A 20,745-nucleotide genomic window follows, 5' to 3' on the forward strand; every position below is an offset into this window, starting at 1 on the left:
TCAAAACCATGTTCTCTCTCCTCAAAACTGATTCTTCATGCCAAAACAATACACACAGCTATCATATGAATATCTCTTACAGAGTGAATTAAACACTGGTGTGATAAATTTAAAACACTACCATTAAAATACTGTTTATGCTTCAGTTTTAAAGGCCATATGTATTCAAATGTATAAAACTTTGTAGAAATCATTTACCTTTTCCTTTTTTTTTTTTGAAAGTTTTTTTGTTTGCAATAGTCTGTGCTTTTATGGTACACATCCAACACTGTGAATATATCATATAAATATCGCACTGACACAATCTTTGCATCACCATAGGATACAAAACAAGTGGATGAGTGTTCCTCATCACTGTGAGGGTCCAAGGACAGAGGGATGTTGTATGCTGTAAAGCCCTCTGAGGCAAATTGTGATTTTTTATATTGGGCTTTATAAATAAATCTGAATTGAATTGAATTCTTCTTCTTCCTCTTCTTCTTCTTCTTTTTCTTCTTCTTCTTCTTCTTCTTGCTTCTTCTTCGAACCCACACCCACTGCGGCAAGGACATAGCCTTTGTACATGGAGTGCCCACTCTACCAGGTGATCTACTGGACGACCTAAAGCCATGCTTTTAAATGGTGCTCCTCCTTTACTCAAACTGATTTCATTGCCACATTGTTGCTTATGAAGCACATTACATCATAATAACTGCTTCTGTCTCATATGGGAAGTGTATAAGATAAGATAAGATATGCATTCTGCAAGTTATTATTTATTACAACTTGGCCCTTTGACAAAATTACCTTAATTAGGATAAATATACATTTTTGACCTTTGACAAAAGGTCTGCCAAGTCTAAAGGCTCAATCTCTATGACAACTGGGCAAACCAAACCAATTGCCAAAATGTTGATGTATGTTTTTGCAAACCATGGGTATGTTACATTTGTATGTTATTATGTGGTGGATAAGTTGAAACCTAACATTTCTTTATGCGTCAACAACGCTGGCTTATACTCTCTTTTGGTCGCATAATATAGGCAGGAAACGTGGTCATGTCCTGGTAAAAAACAACTCCTATTCATGGCACTATCCTATGGAGACCCTTAAGTCCCGAAAGGGGATATTTTTTAAATTTATTTGTGTGGTATGTGGACACAGAGTTGTTATTTTGTCTTTTCTGAAGATCAAAAACTGTCATGCTCAAGTTTTATTTTTGTAGTTCTTTCCATCATTTCTTTCAACAATAATAATAATATCGCCCTTATAATCTTAATAGCTGAGATCTGGGAATAATTAGGACGAGAAGTCGAAGCCACAATTTAGCCAAACTGCATAACACTTTGATTGTTATAATTTTTCTTACAAAATACAATGACCTGTTATATTACTATAGTATGCTAAAAGAATTGCATAGTGTCCTATAGTAACTAATTTAGTTAGTTATAGGGCTTCACTTCCCCAAAAGTGAAGCCAAAACATCTCAATCGCCCCCTGGTGGCTGGCTGCAGTATATTTAATAAACCCTGCCCCCTCCATGTTAGTGGGTGGGACATGGGCCAAACTAAAAAGTCAAAGTACACATCAAATGATTTTTTCCAAAAATTTTGTCTATCAATTTAAGTAGATCTCACCATACTGATATTTGTTCAAGTGTTCATTTCTGATAATTTTTGGCTTTAATTAGTTGTTTGATGCTATAGAAAGGGTGTTTGCCATCATGATTGACAGCTGTGTGAGCCAATTTGTGTGCATGTGATAAATGGCTCTGCTTGTGATTGGTCCGACAGCTGGAACTTGACACTATGGAGATAGCTACTGCATAGACTCTGGCTGCGGCTATATCCAGGATATTTTAGCTTCAGTTTTGTACAGTGGGAGGAAGTGGAAACGCATTGTCCATCTTTAGTCTCTGGTAGTGTTCTTTATAATTTTTCACCATGGTTTTACTATAGTTTTTTTCTGTAGTGCTATTTTATTAGCTATAGGGGAGTAGGCCTTTGGAGGGAGGTGGAGTTGCAGGAGGAGGGGGATGGGACTTTGGAGGGAGGCGGGAGTTGTGGATGTTCACATTTTTTCCAGGTGCTGTGTGAAATGCAAAAAAAGTAAGAGTAGCTTTAACCGCTGTGTTTTTGGTTAATCTTAGTTTGTATTGTTTGAGATCTCTTTAAGGTCTCTTTATTTGGGGAATGTTTGTTTGGGGAGATTTATTTTCATTCTTTGAATGCAACAGTCAACACAGTCAGTTCATCTTGCAGCTCTCCATCCTGGAAATCAGTCAACTATAAAACCAACCGAAGCACCCGGATCATCAAACGGTGAAAGACAGTGAGTTCATCATATCTCCTGTTATGACGTCTGTGGGCAGCTATTTTTTTTCACCTATTGTCTAGTAATTATTAACAGTAATACTATCCACTAGGGATGCACCAAAATGAAAATTTGTGGCCAAAGCCGAATAAAATTAAACGCTTGGCCGAATACCGAATACCGAATATCATTGTTTAGTTTTTCATTAGTTTTTGCAGATGAACCCCCTCCAGATTAGTGTTGTCACGGTACGATACCAGTGAAAGTATCACGGTTCTGAGTAGTATCACGATACTACAGCGAAAATGAGGCAGATGTGCCTTTTGTCATTTATGAAAAGATAAATCACTTTTATATAATACATCAATGATATTTCAATGGAATAAATTACTTATTGACTTATTCATACTTCAAAAACAGCATCAATGAGTGATGAACATAGGGGGGATCAAAATAAAATAAATAAATAAAATAAAAATCAACCAGCTACCCTCCTCCCCCTGACAAGTAAAGAACAGTCCCTTTATAAGTAAAGAACAGTCCCTAAAGTGCGGTGAGGTTTGTGGACCGTTACCTGCCACAAAGAGAGCAATGTGAATGGCTCATTTCTCCTCTGACACGTCACATACCTGTGTGCTGCCACGGCTCGGCTGTCGAGCCCTGCGCTCCAAATCGCATACTTCTACTATATACTTTTAGTATGTACTGCAGCTGCCCTTAAAAAGTATGTAGTGTAGTATGCAGTATGCATACTATTGGGACACATTACATCCGCCATCACATCGCTCCCTGAACTCCGACCCTCTTGCTCACTTCCGCCGCCGTCCGTAGTGCCACATTTGAATATTTTGTTTTGTTGTACTTTTTGTAGCCTATTATTAGTGACCTGTCTACTGAACTAGTCACCAGTAGGCACATTAACCCCCTTCACACATAGCTCTCTGTTGCGGGCAGATGTTTGTTGTTGAATATATTTACAGCTATGCAGCTGCTGGCACTATATTCTGTCTGCACGTGAGGCAGCCTTACAGTCACATTACTTTTATTTGTAGTGTAACATACTTGCACATTCTTACTACATTACTTAATATGTATTTGACTTTTACTATTTATATATTTACTAGTCTATACTGCTCATACCTGGCCCATAGTGTATTCATATTTAGTCATATTCATTCATTATTTATACCACACTTACACCACTGCCTATACTGGTAGAATCTTCTATATTGTAGTCATAGTTGAACCTTAACATTTATTATACTATAATCACAATAAAGCTGAATGTTGTAACCGTGTTCTTGCAAAACTGTATGATGTGTGACAGTATATAATCAGATCATTGCAGTCCTAATATGTAGTGTCTTAGTATCTCAAATTAAATAAACCATGAAAGGAAGTGTGGGCGTTGGTTGTACACGCAGCTCAGTCAGTGCGACGTAACATCCGCTGCGCAAAGGATTGTGGGTCAGAATGGCCAAAGAAGCATGCTGACATGCATACTGTGAAATATGACCAGATGTAGTAGAACATTCTGGTACTTTTGGCATACTGCATTTGACATACTATGTATTGGGACACACTAATTCTTTTTCTGGCATACTAAATAGTATGGTAGTATGGGTATTGGAATGCAGGGCAGGTACTTTTGGGCAGTCATGACGCCAAGAAGAGGACATTATTGGAGTCGGACTTCTCCGTCGCCGGTAAGCCTTATCTTGCACCGTGGAGCTATGTCTGCCATATTTGACAGGAATACATTCCTGTCTGTGTCTGTGACCCCCGTTCAACCCACAACCGGCGGGATTCGCCGTTTTGTTTCTGCTGCTGGTTGAAATCTGTACTCACACAGTGCGCTGAATGATTTTTAGTCGCAAATGCGAGTGCGGTGACGGACAAAATATTGCCACACTGCCGACATTTTACTCTGTCCGTCACCGCACGCTGTTTGATTACGTTATCAAAACATGCTGCTATTATTCTGCCTTGTTTTTCACTTATTCCACCGAATACCGAATGTGTGTTTTTTTTGCAATATTTGGCCGAATATATTCGGTTACCGAATATTCGGTGCATCCCTACTATCCACCTTATTCCTGAGGGCACTAGTGTAGAAATTATTATGTAAGCAACTTCCAGTGAGATAGCAGAAGTAGCAGTAAGCTAGTTTGACCCATAGACTGTCTGTGGTTAGTCCCAGTGGCTACTCTTGGTGGCAAACCGGCAACGCTGGTTCTTTTTGAAATTAATTTTTCTTCACTTTAGCAAATACTTATTTATTTTTTAACAAATATTTAACTAATGTTAACTTAGCATTTTCTAAAATGTCTTTGCGGAGCTCTGGTAGGCTACCTGCTCTGGTACCTGACACAGTCCGTGTCTGTAACGACTAACAACCAGTCTAAGCTAAATTTTTATCTTCACTGTGTGATGTAACCAGAACAAAAAGGGATTGTTCCTGTTGCCAAAGGTACCATTGATATGAGAAATAAAACCACAAGAGTTTGACAAGACATAGTGAAAAAGTATTGAATCAGAATTTGCAGAGGGGAATGACATGTAGACTGACAGGTCCATCACTCAACGTCAGTACATGATATCCCTGTCTTTCCCCGTCTGACTTCACTCTTAACCTACATTAGAAAATTGCTCGTTATAAAATAAACTCAGCAACATACCTTGAAATATGTATTTAGTCATTTGGGGCTGAGAATGTGTTACTGATTTACAGTACCTCCTTTATATCATATAAAATAAATGAATGCCAAAAGTTATTTCTTTTACTACTACGTTATATTATTATTACTGAAGTCGGCTGCTAAATTCTGCATCATGTTTTGCTCAGAACAGTTTTTAATAAATCAGAAGTTAAAAAGATGTGTAAACTGCGTCGTAAACACAGATGTGTGGAGGATTAGCTGGCAAACATCACATTGATTCACTTTACATGGAGCTACAGTTAATACTGAATTAAGTTAAATGTTTCCCCAATGCGTTCTCATAATAAATCATCATAAACCATAAATCGTCTTTAGATGGAGCAGATGTTTACCTTAAGCTAGCTTGGGCCCTGTTAATGTAAACAATATTTAAAAAGAGCAAGGCAAATTAATTGCTAGCGTGCTTGGTTGAAAAGGAAAAAAACAAACAATGCCTTGAGATGGCTGTCAGAGATGGCAGATGTATGATCACAAAATCCTGTCTGAGCTATAACAAGTGGTGTGTTCCACGTTTTATTTCTCAATTGCTCTTGGAAAAATAGAATAGAGTACTGTAAACAAACTGTTATTGTTGGAAATCGCCAGTTTCTGTTCAATGCTGGAAGTTGCACCCATAATTCACGCAAGGTATCATGGGGGCTAGGAATAAGGTGGATAGTGTATTTTGTAAGGGTTACTGTGAAACTTAAATTAAAAGCCTGGTCCCAATTACACACCCAGTCTCTTTTATAAGCCCACTGCAGCTACACATTTTCACAAATAAAGGCGTGTCTCAATTAGACGCCTGGCTGGTTGCTAAGCAGGTTTTTTTTTTGTTTGTTTTTTGTTTTTCAATTTTTATATAAGTTCTTTGAATGTATAAAAGCAGGTTGTTGGCTACCTCAAATTATGTGTCTAGTCCTCGATTACCCATTAAGTTATTCATATTCCTTTAGTCCGTAAGGATCCTCAGATCAAAAGAAAATTAATGATTCATAACTGATATATTATCTGAAACCGATTTTTTTATACATAAGTTAGTTCATACTGGTTAAAATGAACAATTTGATTTTATTTGCTGCCTATTTTAAAATCACCACCAGCAATGCATCAGAACCATGGTGGCTGATTGCTGAAAAGAATACAGAGGCCTAAAAGACGCCCACTAGGTGTCAGTATGGAACCACGATTCACCATGAACCCAAAAATCCTGGAGAGAACATAAAGACTGACTGCCATTTTCTCATTCAAGACTGAAATAACATTAATTGCAGCATATTAAACATCGTATCAATCAACCTATTTGGCATCTATGAGAAACACTTTTATGCTGGCATATATAAATGACTGACTGGAAACAGTAAAGCTTAAAGTGTGTTTGAAGAAAGCAGGGAATCAATCACTGAGTGCTTCAGTCCTTTATTAAGTTGGTAAACTGATCAATCAGAATTCAGTGTTTTGTCTTGAAGGAACTGCTGAGACCTGTGAATTAATGACATTGTGAGTGTTTGGGTGAGAAACATCCTGTCCTGCTGTTGATCAGCTGCTATCTTAAAGCCACAGTATCTCATTGGCACTCCACAGCTGTGTGTGTGTGTCCTTGCTGCAGAGTCATCCTTCAGACCACAGCCAGCCTGAGGCTGAAGTGAGCTGAGCATCGGCTGAGGGCCCTGCAGCCACCAGAGACACCACCACATCAAACATGTCATGTCCCTTAGGCTTTTTCTCTTTCCTCATGATTTAAGTTCTGAAGTATAATCTCATTTTATAGGAGCACTTCTTATAATACAGGGAAAATAGTAATATTAACTGTGGTCAGACTTCATCCTCTTCTTTCTGACGAGACAGTTTGACCTCCCAGATAATAAATGGTCCTGTTCCTGCATGCTAGCCTCCATCATCTGGCTGAAGTATCCAATATTTCAGTGGAGATAGCCGCACTGATACAGTCCTTCATAGGTTCAGGAGTATAATGGGACTAAGTTAGACCCAGTCCCATTTCATATTTTTACTTCTACCCTTCATTTATAAGTGCCATCTTGTCACTCAGAACAGAGTCACAAGAGTCAGTGGTTGATAACTTCCCCTATGAAATCGGACAGCCCCTCAAGACCCTCATATGTCATCGGTATGCTGGTACGTAAACAGATGTGACCACTGCTGCCGGACTTGTCGACTATGCTGTCTTCTGCAATAATTTCTTCTGCATGAAAGGCAGTTTGGAAGGCCATTTAGCCCGAACACCTTACCTTACCCCTCTATCCCAACAAGAATCAGGACATACTACTTTCAGACATGAACGCAAAAAAACGGAGGGGTAAGTGGTAGGGGCAAGAGGTGTATCGGATAGGGCCTTTGAGCTCATTTGACTTCCAAGGCGCTGCTCCAGAGGGTTGAGGATCTTCTCCACATGGATGGCTGCTCTATCTGCCCATCCCAAGAAGTCCGCAACCATTCTGGTGTCACTCTGGACTCCACTCTCTCATTTCAGTCACACATCAAATCTATCACCAAATCTGCTTTCTATTACCTCAAAAACATCTCCAGACTCCGGCCATAACTTACAGACTCTGGGGCAGAGACCCTCATCCATTCATTCATCACCTCCCGTGTGGATTACTGCAATGGAATCCTGACCTGGGTCTCCACTAAAGCCCTAAACAGGCTCCTGCCCCCATCCACCTTCACTGAGTATCCACTGAGAGAGAGAGTAAATTTAGCCAAAGAGCAAAGACACATTCTCAACACTTAGGTCAATTTACACAGATGTTTAAACAGCACCTTTTATACTCATTTTCAGGTTCATACTTGTATTTTGTGTTTCTACTAGAACATGTTTGCTTTAATTTAAAAAAAACACATTGTTTTCTCCCACACTGTCTTTGCGGAACACCTGCATTCACCCTGTGTCTCACACACTCCATTCCCGAAAAAGCCCAGTCTGCTCTGGTGTTTCCAGGTCTTCTGCAGGGAACTAGAACAGAAGGAAGGGTCACTACGTTGTGGTGCCAGACTTTGGTGCCACTTCTGTTAAAAATATGGGCTTGGCAAGTTCCACTATAATCATATTATCTTGTCTGAGTTGTTTCCTTTGACTGAAAAATGCTTCCACAAAGTAAAAAAATCACATTACATGATGCCAAATGATGTTGTTTAATCTATATGTGCATGTTCATTTTCCTTGTTATTAGTCTCCAGACACATCATGGTTCTGTTCAGCAAGCTGAATATCTCACCTCAAGCCTGTTTGGTTAAATACATCATGATAATTCTAACCTTCATTGATGAACAAAGATAGAGGCATATAAAATTTAGCAAGTAGCGCCTCCTCCTAATGGGAGAAATTATCAACAGAGCTAGCTAGCATTTGCCCTCCTGAATATTATCAACCCCTTTGAACTCTGCAACAGAAAAGTTCCGCCAGGGCCAACGTTCATATTTTGCTTATTGTGATGTCATTTCTTGGAGCATCTTTAAATACTCATAACCCTAAAATCTGTACAAGCTAAGCTTAAAGGTTATGTAAGTCAATGTCAGTACTTTCATCAATGATTATAGTTGTTAACTGTCATTAAAAAAAAAAAATCTGACATATATTTTCATCAAATTTTACAAAATAAAAACACAAAAGATATTGATCTAAAAGATTTTAAATGTAGACACATAAACAAAATACATCTTCTACATCATTTCATCACTCAATAAGTTATTTGAACCATGTACACTATTTAATTTTTGAGATATGCTCATTTTCATGAACAGAGTGAAAAGGCCTTGTGATAGATTCATTATTTATTCCTAGTGCCACATTTTGCACCACTCGTAACATAGCATACTGACCTCATTAGGACACGGAAGACAGAAGGCCTAGCTGTCTGATGCAAAAAGAATTAACGTAGCTATTATTGTTCTTATTTTAGATAAGTATACACAGAATTATGCAAACAATCTCTCACGGCCATAACAGGGAAATGCCAAGGGAAATTATGTTACATTTCAAAGGAAATGTACTGTTTTCATGCAATCTCTTTCAAAATAAACGCATTACATTGGTACAACACCGCAAATTGAAGTCTTTTTTCCTTCAACAACAAACACATGGTTATGTTTAGCCAACACATGCATGTAGGTCTGTTTAGGAAAAAAGAACAGGGTCTGGCTTTACAATCTTACGGGAAGCGAACTCCGGCCTCCTGGGTGAACTTCAATTATTGTTGGACCCACTCACCACTCCTTCTGCCCACCCACGCTACTTGGACTTTCGCCACCTTAGATTTCGTTCTTGTCCTGCCACATTTCTACCTTGACGCCACTGGGCGCTATTAAAATATAACTGCGACTGGCCACGTAACATGCGTACGCAAAAGGCTGGCTTTTTTCGTCAATGCCTGATGCTGGTGGTCACTGCCCGTTGACCAGATTTTTTGGAAAGCTTCTAAACACAACTAGACATGTTCCAGCAGGAAGATGATCTGCAATCGGGGAGAAATTAACATCAGCAGGCAAGATTACATGTTTCCCTGACATCAGCATGTAGCTTCATGTAGCAGTGTAAGCTACATAATGTAAACACTTGCAATAGCATGCCTGAAGCAGATTACAGTAGCCTATAACAATATCCCTCACAAACTGACATCATCTTGTAACCGTAGGAAAAAAAAAAACCCTTTTGGAAACAGAGGTTGAGTTTTTTCTTACAGGGATTATACTTACATAGGTCTACCTCATTATCTGAAACTTTTGTCACGTTTATAATGAACATCTGTTATTGTATGACAGAAAATTAAAAAAAGGTTCCCTTCAGATCTTAGAGCTCTAAGAGTATAATCTCTACTGTATGATGGTTGACCTCTGGCCAATATGTAGTTGTTTTTTTAAAAAGCTCTAATAACTTGTTTATGTGCATTGTTCAGTAGAACAAACTCAGCTGTAGGTGCAGCTACACTCTGAAAAATCTCCCCTTGTGGTATCAAAGGCCACAGTACATCACTGCAAGGCTAACTTCATCCAGTCCCCTGAATTTATTATCTAAAAGTCAGCCAAAATTCAAGCATTAAATTTTAAATTGAATTAATGAGCAGCTCTGCTAAAACTTTTAATAGCCTATCCGATAAGAGAAATGGTGTCGTGAGACCTTCATTAAAGGGGAGTAAAGGGATGGCTCTGCTGGGGACAGTCAGACTCCAGGGAGCTGATAAACTGGGTGCTCCTCTCTCCCTGCTCTCATTTCATTTAGTCAGGTCAGCCCACTGTCTCTTCAGCCTCAAACATCCCAACTGCAGGACTATAGCCTGGAGATAATGCTGTATAAACTTGGAAACAGAGATGGTAAATAAAAACTCAGTCAAATAGTAGAACAAAAGTTCCCATAGTGATCATTGTGAGGAGAATCAATTTAAATGTAAAGTCCCTCTCCCCATAACTGGCATTGCTTTGATACCATTACATTTGATTCATTTGGCAGATACTTTTGTTTAAAGCCATGTGTGTAGATAGACAGAATGTCCCACCATCATGGTTCTTATATTGCCAGATTCCAGAGAGTCTCCCCTCTTCATATATGGCAGAATATGTCAACTTCCTACTTGCTATGCTGAGATACATGTAAAAATGTAAGAATTTAGGCACACATATTTGATTTTTTCATTGATATAAAAATTAATATAAAATACAGGCACATAGAAGGACATGGAATGATGGCAAATCTGGTTAGCCCAGATTGTCCTGAAACAAACAAGATATAGCATATGTATGTAGCCTTTATAATGACTGTGATATGAGCTTAAAAGTAAAGGCAGTAAAAATACCCCAAATACGCCTAGGGCCCATAGGGTTAACGTTTAGTTAGGTTTGGGCACAAAACACACTTGGTTATGGGTGGGATAACATCATGTTTTAGCTTGCAATACCCAGTTGTCGCCACAAACACCACTCACAATGTGTCATTAAAAAACACGGTTGGTCTGCTGCCTGGCTGCTTGGCAGCTGTGTCCCATAGGTCTCATGCCATCCACCTCTTCTTACTCCTGATGAGAAACTACCTCACTTTAGAACGTTGATATGATACATATGAAATCTGTATTTGTTTTTTGCAGAGGTGCACAATGCCAACATTTCCTTCTGGCCATTGGGTTTGTATTATTGGAAACTAACCTCCATATTTGTTGAACAGTATGCTGGCCTGTGACTTATAAAAAAAGTTCACTTTGATCTGCTGTGCTCTGACAAGACACTAGCAATTAATTGGAATGAATCAATAAGATGTACTGTATGCCCCTTTGCACACTGTCTATATTTTCCCAATAATTAGAACCAATGACATCGACCTTTTCAGGAACCTTACTATGAATTTACAGCACGATATCAGCAGCATGCCACTGCCATGTCAAAGGCTTTCTGACGTTTGGTACTTTAAAACAAACAGTGTGCCGTGAATTTATTAGATGGACATTTTACAAAAGGCTTATAAAAACTAAGAAATGGTTAAAACTGAACAGCTGTCTAAGAGAGAAGAAACATGGACTCCTGTGCATTGAAGTGTGAACCCTGTATTGTGGGGGTGTAATGAAGTGTCGATAGATGTATTGATTCAGTGATCAACGATCCAATATTATCGATGCAAAGTGAAAACACTGATATACTTATCTTTAAGATAGGTCCTTGTTTTGAAATTCCCATGGCATGTCTGTGTCACCATTTTTGTTCAAGTACACCTCCTTCCTAAATATTCAAACAGTGCTAACCATAGATGAATAAAGAGAAGCTGATGAAGTGTTGGAGGTGGGGCCTCCTTCATTCCTATTGAAGGTGCGCAGCAGTACCCTGGAAATCCAGAGTTCTCGTGAGAGCACAATTTGAATTTGCTCAGCGAGTCACTCTGGCAATCAGTAATGATGCTCATTATCTATGCCCATGAAACTGAGCTGCACCAATTACATCGGTGTATCTGATATAGGTGGGCCAAAGGCGAGCTAAACAGATGACGACAGCACTGTGACGACGAAGTCCAGAATCAGTCAGTAGAACATTGCAAGATGGCTACGGATGAACACCAGTTGTTTGAAACGGCTTTGGCCGCTACAAAGAACGAGTTAGACTTGGCCTTTTCTCTAAAAGAGGAACAGAAGACGGCGCTCGAGTCTTTCCTTTGCAAGAAGGATGTTTTCGCTGTTTTGCCGACTGGATACGGCAAGAGTCTAAAGGCCAGTTTCCACTGAAGAAGTTCCTGGTACTATTTGGGGGGCTGGAACTACTACAGGAATGTCCTCTCGCGCGGCCCTCTCAACCGCCGTGTCTCCACTGAGAGAGCGGAGTAGGAGGAAGGTTCCTGTAAAGTTACCGGGCTCTGTATGTGACGTAATCGTTGCGCGACCATTATGACCGGGGCAACGTATGGGCGTAGGGATGCCATTAGCCGTTAGCGGTGTCTGTAATAACTCCGGTCACGGTCCGTGAAAAAAATATTTTTTCCAGCATATGGCTTAGTTACAACATGATTGAGCTAACTGGAGTAGTTTCATGTCGTATCCGACAACGGGAGGCTTTTAACAGATGACGTCCTGATGTTAGCCTGCTGTTAGCTGTCCCTGTCAGCTGCAGCCACTGATGCTTTCTAGACATCGTGATTTCCCAAAACTGAATAAATACCACACATAGCAACACAAAACTGCTTTGCTAGCTCAATCATGTTGTAACTAAGATATCCGCTGGAAAAAGTATTTTTTTCACGGACCGTGACTGGAGTTATTACAGACACCGCTAACAGCTAACGGTTAGCCCAGCTAATCTACGATACCCATGTTATTAATTACAAAACGTCACATCCCGTCTTGAGTATATCCAATCAGCACCAAGTAATCCCCAAGCCAGGAGTTTCTCGGGGCCGTTCTGAGTACCTACTCCGAGGCAGGGACTTGTTTGGCCCCTGTAAAAGTTCCGGAACTCTGTCCTTCGGGGGTGGTTCCTGCAGTGGAGACACGCACCAACAGCCCCGGCCCCATAAAATTACCCCGAAGTTCCTGCGGTGGAAACGGGCCTTAATCTACCAGTTAGCTCCGCTGGTAGCTAAGCTCTGGATACGTCACCCCGTGTATTGTTCTGATTGGTTGTAGTGTTATCCAGTTGCGTGCAGTGATATTTACAAATGCATGCTTGGTGCCACCCCTCGAGTTGGGCCATTTGCATTACTCATGGCCACACCCTAAATTTTGCGAGGGTTGTGAGGCTCAGAAAAAAGTACTGATTTACAGATATTTCAATTTCAATTTCAATTTCAATTTTATTTGTAAAGCCTAATATCACAAATCACAATTTGCCTCACAGGGCTTTACAGCATACGACATCCCTCTGTCCTTATGACCCTCGCAGCAGATAAGGGAAAACTCCCCCAAAAAAACCCCTTTCAATGTAAGTCTTTGGGAAAAGTCTTTTTGGACCTAATGGCATCATGTCACAGAGCCAAAAGTTGTAATTCCACAGTGTGGCCAACATGTCAAATTGACTTCAAAGCATGGCACTGTTCAGGGCTTGGTGCTGGTGACCTCGCACCAGGCAGATAATGGTGAGCAGCAAAGAAAAGACAATCACAGTATTTTCTGATAACATCTCATATTGATCACAGGCCCCTGAATTAAATCAAAAATCATATTGTGGCAGATTTTCCTAAGGTTCCATATAATACCCTATTATGGTGAAACTTATGAATAACACTCTTATATTTTGTATAGAAGCTACACAAGCTACAAAAACACCGGATCCTACATGTCCCATAATGCAGCTTAGTAGCATTTATCCTTAGATGCCCTCTGCCTGACTTGACAGAGCTTCTCCAGAGACACAGAAACATTATATAACTGTTTTTATTGGCTATTTGATGAGTAAACTGCCTTTGACATGTGAAAACAGCGGAGTGCCCCTTTAACTCAGAGAGGTGCTAAACTCTTGGGAATCCCTGGAAGTATAAATACACACAAGTGTACCATTCTGCTGTGTTTGTGTGAAGTGTAACAATGAGTGCTCACATATATCCCTCTTTACTTTGGGTTCACAAGGCTAAATTTATATTCATGAAGAGAAATGATGAAACAAAGTAACAGCCGAGTGTTTGACTCTTTGCTTTTATTCAGGTAGCAGCATCAGTCAGCACTGTCCTACTTACACACTGCAGCTCCTCCCAGCCCTGCAAAGCCACACACACTCACACACACATTCAGAACAGAGTCAAACTTCACACAACTGCATACTGAACACACGCACATGTACAATCACACACACACACACACACACACACACCTGCATGACTGCACCAAACCCCTCTGAAGCTTCCCTGTACAGAGAGAGAGTAAGAGACAGAGAGAGAGGCCTCTAGTTTTAATTTGGTGTGTTGTTGTGCAGTCCTGCAAAATCAATGATTAGCCTAAATGTGAAATTAACTTGACCAAATGATTCCAACTCTAGGTCCACTTACATTTTTTCTAGAGCTTTCAGTATCATCACATGATCTTCATCATCAGATGGAGTTTGCTCAGTTGTCATAGAGATGACTTTGGCCCTTCAACATTTCTTATTTGTACCCCTACCCTCGTTTTTGAGTGCCCTTTTGCCCCTCAGAACAGAGTTACACAGGGTAGTGTTTCTGTGCAATGAGACCACCCTTCACAGCCATCTAGTCGAAGATTTCTCCTAAGACTCAGTTTGGAGTGTGCCTCTGAAAAACCTCCATTTGGAGGGCCATGTAGCCCTAACACGTCACCCTTCATCTAATCCACCAAGGATCGGGACACCCTACCCCCAGACTGAACGCTCAAGAGAGGTAAGGACTTAGTGGTAGGAGCAAGGGGTGTACTGGCATTGAGCCTTTGTTGACATGTAAGCTTTTTAGGACTTGTCATTTGTGTTGACTTTAAGTTGAGAATGAAAATTCATTCTTCAACTTGGAAAAAGTAGTTGGCAGAACAATCGCCAACAGTCACAGCAGTCCTCTTTGATTTTTCAATTGTCTCACATATTATTGATCATATTTCTTGGGCATAGAGTGGCAGGAGATGTGTGACTGAACGGGATTGAAGTCTGATTTCTGTGACACATACTAGTGTGATTTTGAAAAAGGTGTGAATACATCTGTCTCCTTTTGTTTCTTTTTACTTGTCTCCAGTGTAAATACGTCAGTAAGCAATTTGTGGAAATGGACTCTGCAGTCACCTGGGATAATGGCAGCTGAAGCTACACTAAAATGAATCTTTCAAGCAAAAGACAGTAAGCAGCTCTAGTGATTTCTATACATATGATCACTAAGTGAACTGTTGAACACTCTCAGACATAAAGATGCTGTCTACAACCATGTAGAGTTCATCAGCTTGTGCCCATAGAGGTCTTTTTTAGTTCTTGGTCGAACCTTTTATAAAGATCCAACCTGGAACCCTTTCAGAGAGTTAAACCCAGAACCCAACATATGTTATACCTAGAACCATCTGTAAAAGGTTTAATCCAGAACCGTCTATGAGAAATTATACAGCAAACCCTTCTATGGTGTAATGGTACCACCCAAAACCCACTCTGGGGGTTCTATCCAGAATCCAGAATCTGACTACATTACCCATAGATCTCTCTACCACTAATCATGCCTGAGGCCAAGGGAACCAGATTTCATGAAATCACTACTGCAGCCTTTAGTATTTCAATAGTGTAGTAGGGCCGAACCGAATCAAGACTTATAAAAGATGCCAAGTACCAGGTACCCGAAAGAAACAACCAATAAAAATTTTTTGGCAGACCATGTGGTTTTGTATGGCATAAAATGATGGTAAAGATATTAACTATGGTAGAGCACAAGCAAAATTAATTAATTAAGGGGATTTAAGGAACATATACATTTACAGTAAAAATCCCATTTGAAACATGGGTAAACTTTGAGTGTTTGAGGGTGAGGATCTTTTAACATCTATGCTTTCACAATCCTTGAAGATCTCTTTCTTGCAAAGAGGGTTCTTTGGATGAAAAGTGTTTTTAAGGGAATTCTTTGTATTACAAAAAAACAAAACAAAAACAAAAATCTTGAAGAACCCTTTCTTTAATATTGATTCTTAAGAAGCAAATGGTTCTGGGTAGAGACTCAGCCCTTCAGGAAGAACCCTTTTGGAACCCTTATTTTTAAGAGTGTAGCGGTCAGTTGATCCCTGATCAGTATAAACATTAAATGATGTGTCATCATTTCAAGCCTTTATTATATTTAATATAATATTTCATATCCCAGTAAAATTAAACTTAGGCTTGGGTGCTATCATGGTATTATGGTATACCAAGGTAATTAAAAAAAATACTGGTATGGTTTTAAATACTGTCAAAAACACAGAGGCTCATCTTTCTATTGAACTTTTACAGAGATGCTGTATTAAAATGCATTGTGTGCAGCTCACATCCTGTGCCACTAGAGGTCAGTCTCTACTGGTGGAACAGGCAACTGAGCTGGCAAACATGGCGACTGCCAGTGATGGGGATAATGTTACAGGACTGTAAACAACTGGCAACAACTGTAAAATTGCTTGAAAAAGCGAAGAGAGCCTGTGGAACGCAGAAAACTCAATGTGGTGGTGGGGGTAGCAGGTAGCAGCACACAAATACCATCATACACCATATACCCCGCTTAAATTTCAGGAAAGTATTAAGTAATAGATACCACTAAAGTCTAATGAACATACTTAACATTCTTAAATGTCATTTCTTACATCACTATCATATTTCTCTGTTATCTGTACTCCCTTCATGACTTTATCAAACTTAAGCTTTATCTTATTATTTAGTAACATGCTATCCTGATACTCAACAGTGATGCTATGATATCTTTATCATATGGTGTGAGTATAACATTATAGCGACTGTCAGTCAGTGTATTCTGTCTTCACTCTAGATAACTGGGTGGTTTTGTCAGTCACAGATGCTACAGCAGTTAAACAGAATATGACCACACCTAGTGTGATGGTGTTTGACAACACAGACAGGAGAACACACACCGCTGCAGCGTTATTGGCTGCTGCTGTAATGTCATTAAACTAGAGGCCAGAGTGAGAAGAAAGAAACAGAGAGAGGGAGGAAAGAAAGAACGTCTCTCCTGACTGCACGTGGTTGACTTTCTCTTTCCTTTCCTCCAGATCTTTCTGACAGAGAGTGGGGGAGACACCACCCCTCCTTGCTTCACCCACCAGGACTGTAAACACACTGATAAATAATAGTGATTGTTGGAAAGAAAATTAAATAGTGAGCTCAGTGATTGGTGCTTGGCCTGCTCGGTGTGGTGGGGCGGCAGCTTCGCAAGCTGACAGGACTTCCAGCAGGTGTTTGTGCGGACCGGCATCAGTTTAAAACACACAAAATAAAAAGCACACTGCACCAGCTGCTGTCAGATTCTGCGGTCATAACAAAACACTGGAAACAATCTGTAGCAGCACGCTCAGGCTGATGTGGAGATACCCTGAATATCAACCACATGGACGACCTCCAACCATCTTTGCACTTAACTTCCCTTGTCATACGAGGAGGAGGATTTATTCTGATCTGCATCAGCTATGAAACAAATTAAGCAGCAGCAGATGGTCGGCTGGCTGGCTGGCTGCTCGCCTCAATATCTGAGTGTGTGTCACTTGTCACAATGAGATTTTCAAAATCTGTGTGGACATGTTTACCGCTTTGTCTTATCTCGCCGCCTGGTGACAATTTGCATTTGAGTCGGGGTGTGCTGTCAGTCAGGCTGCTGCTGCTCTTTGTTGGCACTTGGAAGGCGTGCAAACAGAATGTAAGCCCACAACGCTTCACATCTCCTTAAGCTTTTTGCTAAGCACTGTCCTGGAGGAACAAACACACAGTCGCACTTTTCATCTACCTGCACATACACACACTTGCACGCATACATACATAATGTTACACACAGCCCACAACTCTGTCACTGCTCTTACAAATATGGCAAGGCGTTGAATGTATGCCTTTCTTGCCTGCTGTCTGTCAGATTTCAGGGCCAGAGCTCAGGGCCCACACAGTCGGGCTGAGCAGTCACTCATGTCGTCTATCACAGCTTTTACATCCTGGCAGAAATTATCTCCTCCTGGATTATGTCCACCATCCACAGCAGAGGACAAAGAATGGACATAAAGACCCTTACTGTCCCACACTGAGGGTCAAACGTTCTAACAAAATCTGAGGGACTCAAGTCTCAAAGTATCCCCATGGCCTCACATGGGCTGTCCGTTTCCTGTGCCCCCCCTCTTCCCCAGCCCATGGAGTGTGTCAGTAGTTCAGGGCTGGGGACGTGAGGGTCTGCAGTGGTGGCTAGCTGTTGTTCTCAGCCGTCATGTATTTTAGAGCGGCGAAGCCATAGCGCCGCGACATGTTCTGCTGGAACTCCTCCTTCAGGGTCTTGAGGCAGACCCGGTACTGCTTGTTGGAGCGGAACTTGGTGATGTCAAAGCTGGGCGCATGAGGCATGTGGATCATGTAGGCGTTGGGCAGCACCACAAACTCATACTCCTGCAGAGAGAGAGAATGACAGGGAAAACTTTCAGTCTAAATTAGGCATGTCAGTTTCAGTTAATTTTGCTCTACACTGCCCGACACCCGTTAACTGGTAACTAAACAGTTTTTTTTTTGGGGGGGGGGGGGGGGGGGAACAAAAGCAAAATGACATCAAAATGAAATACAAGAGACCTTTCCGTTTTGTCTGGTGCTAGTGAGCTTTAGCACCACATTTCACCGCATTGCTGCAGAAACATGGTGGCCACCCTCCAGTGTTCCCCCAGGTCACCTGATTGAGTTGGCGGCTTTATTTTGGGCTACAAATCCCCTTTAGCATTGTTAACAATGTTAGCACCACTAGCTGTGCTGACACTGCTAATGGTGCTAACAGAACCAACAGTGATAACATAGTTAGCAATGCTAAAGGGGGTTTGCGGCTAAAAATTGAGCTGCAAACTCACCTGGATGACCTGGGTGGAGACTGGAGCGTGGGCAAAATGTTTCCATAGCAACGCTGTGGGGTAGGGACGGCGTTACTAGTGGCAATTGCAGAATAAGCAGCACCGTTAGCAAGCTCCCACCAGACCCAGGTGGTGCACAGTACAGTAAACTGAAGAGTAGTAAAATTAACTTACAGACCGACATGCATAACCTGTCACATATATTCTCAGCGGTCACCTTTCTAACAGATAACTGCTGAACTGAGAACTTTATTGCTGCACCTCATGTACTATTAAGTTGCATTGGTTGTTTTGTGGCCTCATCCAGCAGACACAGACCAACACCATCATCTATTTGGAATCAAATTTGTCTCCCTCTGAGAGATGTAAGTGCAATCCTTTTAGCTCCTCCAACTCCTGAGAAAAATATGAGAAAGCTGTTGCTGAAAGTTTGACTATGAAGTGAACACTCACTGCTGTATTGTAACAATTTCCTTTCACATTGACTCACCCTTTTGTTTTGTCTGTATTCATGCTACAAGTGAACTGTTCTTAACATGTTGTCAGGCTAGGTTTACATCCCAAAAAATCTGTCTTTGTCCTTGTTCTGATATTCCTACTAAGTTGTTTACATGGCTAATGAAAATGAATAGTCTACTAATATTCCCGTTTACATGCAGCTATGCATACTCTGAGGAATGTGCCTTAACATGTTGTTTATCACATCAAAATATGGAAAACTGGAACAGCCGAACACTTGTACCATTTTGCTTCTTTGCATCAAAATAGGATTTTTCTTTTCAAAGTTTCCTACCGGTGGTGGACTTGTTTGACCATGTCAACACAGCCTCCCTCTTTCATTCCTTCGGCCACCTTTTTGAAAAGGTCGGCGTTGCGATAATCGCATATATCCAAAATCCTGTTGATATCTGAATATTTCATAACATTTAAACACTGGTGTTTTTTTCCTTCTGACCAGAAATGTGGCCCTTTCTTGTGGGCATGCATCTCTACTCAGCCTTGCAAACTGTTAGGTTTGTGTATGACGTATCCATGACAAAGAAAGAAAAAGTCTTAATTCTGGGACATCTGAAGGAATATGCTTCTTACATGACCAGAGTATTATCTTATTTGGAATAGTAGGGAAACATTAGTGTGCATGTAAACATAGTCACAGAGAGCAATGTTTCAGTCCATTAAAATGGGAGGAAAAAGACACTAATGCTAGTGACAGAAATTAAGATAGACCATAGATTAGACCATAGACTGTTTTTGGGGGGCATTTATGCTTTTCATTGTTTTTTATAATGTTATTACGCTGGATGTTCCTTTTTTAATGTGGCAAAAGATTCAAATAATGAGGTAAAGATATGTAGAAGCAATCCCTGTGAGCAAAAACCTCAGGCTTCAGATTGTTCTGCATACTGTGTCCAACAGTTTTTTCTACTTTCAGGGCCAAGGTCATCGCCTATGGCATCGCATATGGCGTCTAGTCCAACCCTACTGTTCTGTCATTGGCTGGTACTAGCCCTTACCATGACCTCTTTGCCCGAACCGCCTCAATGTGTCGATTTGAGCGTGTAAAGAGATTAAAGTGAGAGATTGAAGCCATACTAGTGACAGTCTTATGAGGGCAATGGGCTGACAAAATTGCAGACTTTGTCGTGGGGCTGGAGTTGTTGGCCCATGCAGGTCTGTACTGTAGTGGCACTGTTGTACAGCTGTACAATGGCAATTAATATGTAAAGCTTTACTTAAAAACACTATGATGTCTGCAGTTGACAGAAAAAGTATCAAAAATACCAAAGCTATGA

At 40.6% G+C, this 20,745-nt stretch overlaps 1 protein-coding gene across 1 annotated transcript in view; it reads right to left on the minus strand.

The window, feature by feature from the left end:
- Positions 1 to 16,267: 16,267 nt before the first annotated feature.
- large1 (LARGE xylosyl- and glucuronyltransferase 1) overlaps positions 16,268 to 20,745 on the minus strand; it is a 171,000-nt gene continuing 166,522 nt past the window's right edge. The window contains exon 15 of the mRNA XM_033614595.2: positions 16,268 to 18,506. Within this exon, the coding sequence (XP_033470486.2) occupies positions 18,309 to 18,506 (198 nt within the window). The 3' untranslated portion in view covers positions 16,268 to 18,308. The remainder of the gene's footprint in view (positions 18,507 to 20,745) is intronic.

Source organism: Epinephelus lanceolatus, chromosome 23, assembly GCF_041903045.1.
Source record: "Epinephelus lanceolatus isolate andai-2023 chromosome 23, ASM4190304v1, whole genome shotgun sequence".
Lineage (NCBI taxonomy): Eukaryota > Metazoa > Chordata > Actinopteri > Perciformes > Serranidae > Epinephelus > Epinephelus lanceolatus.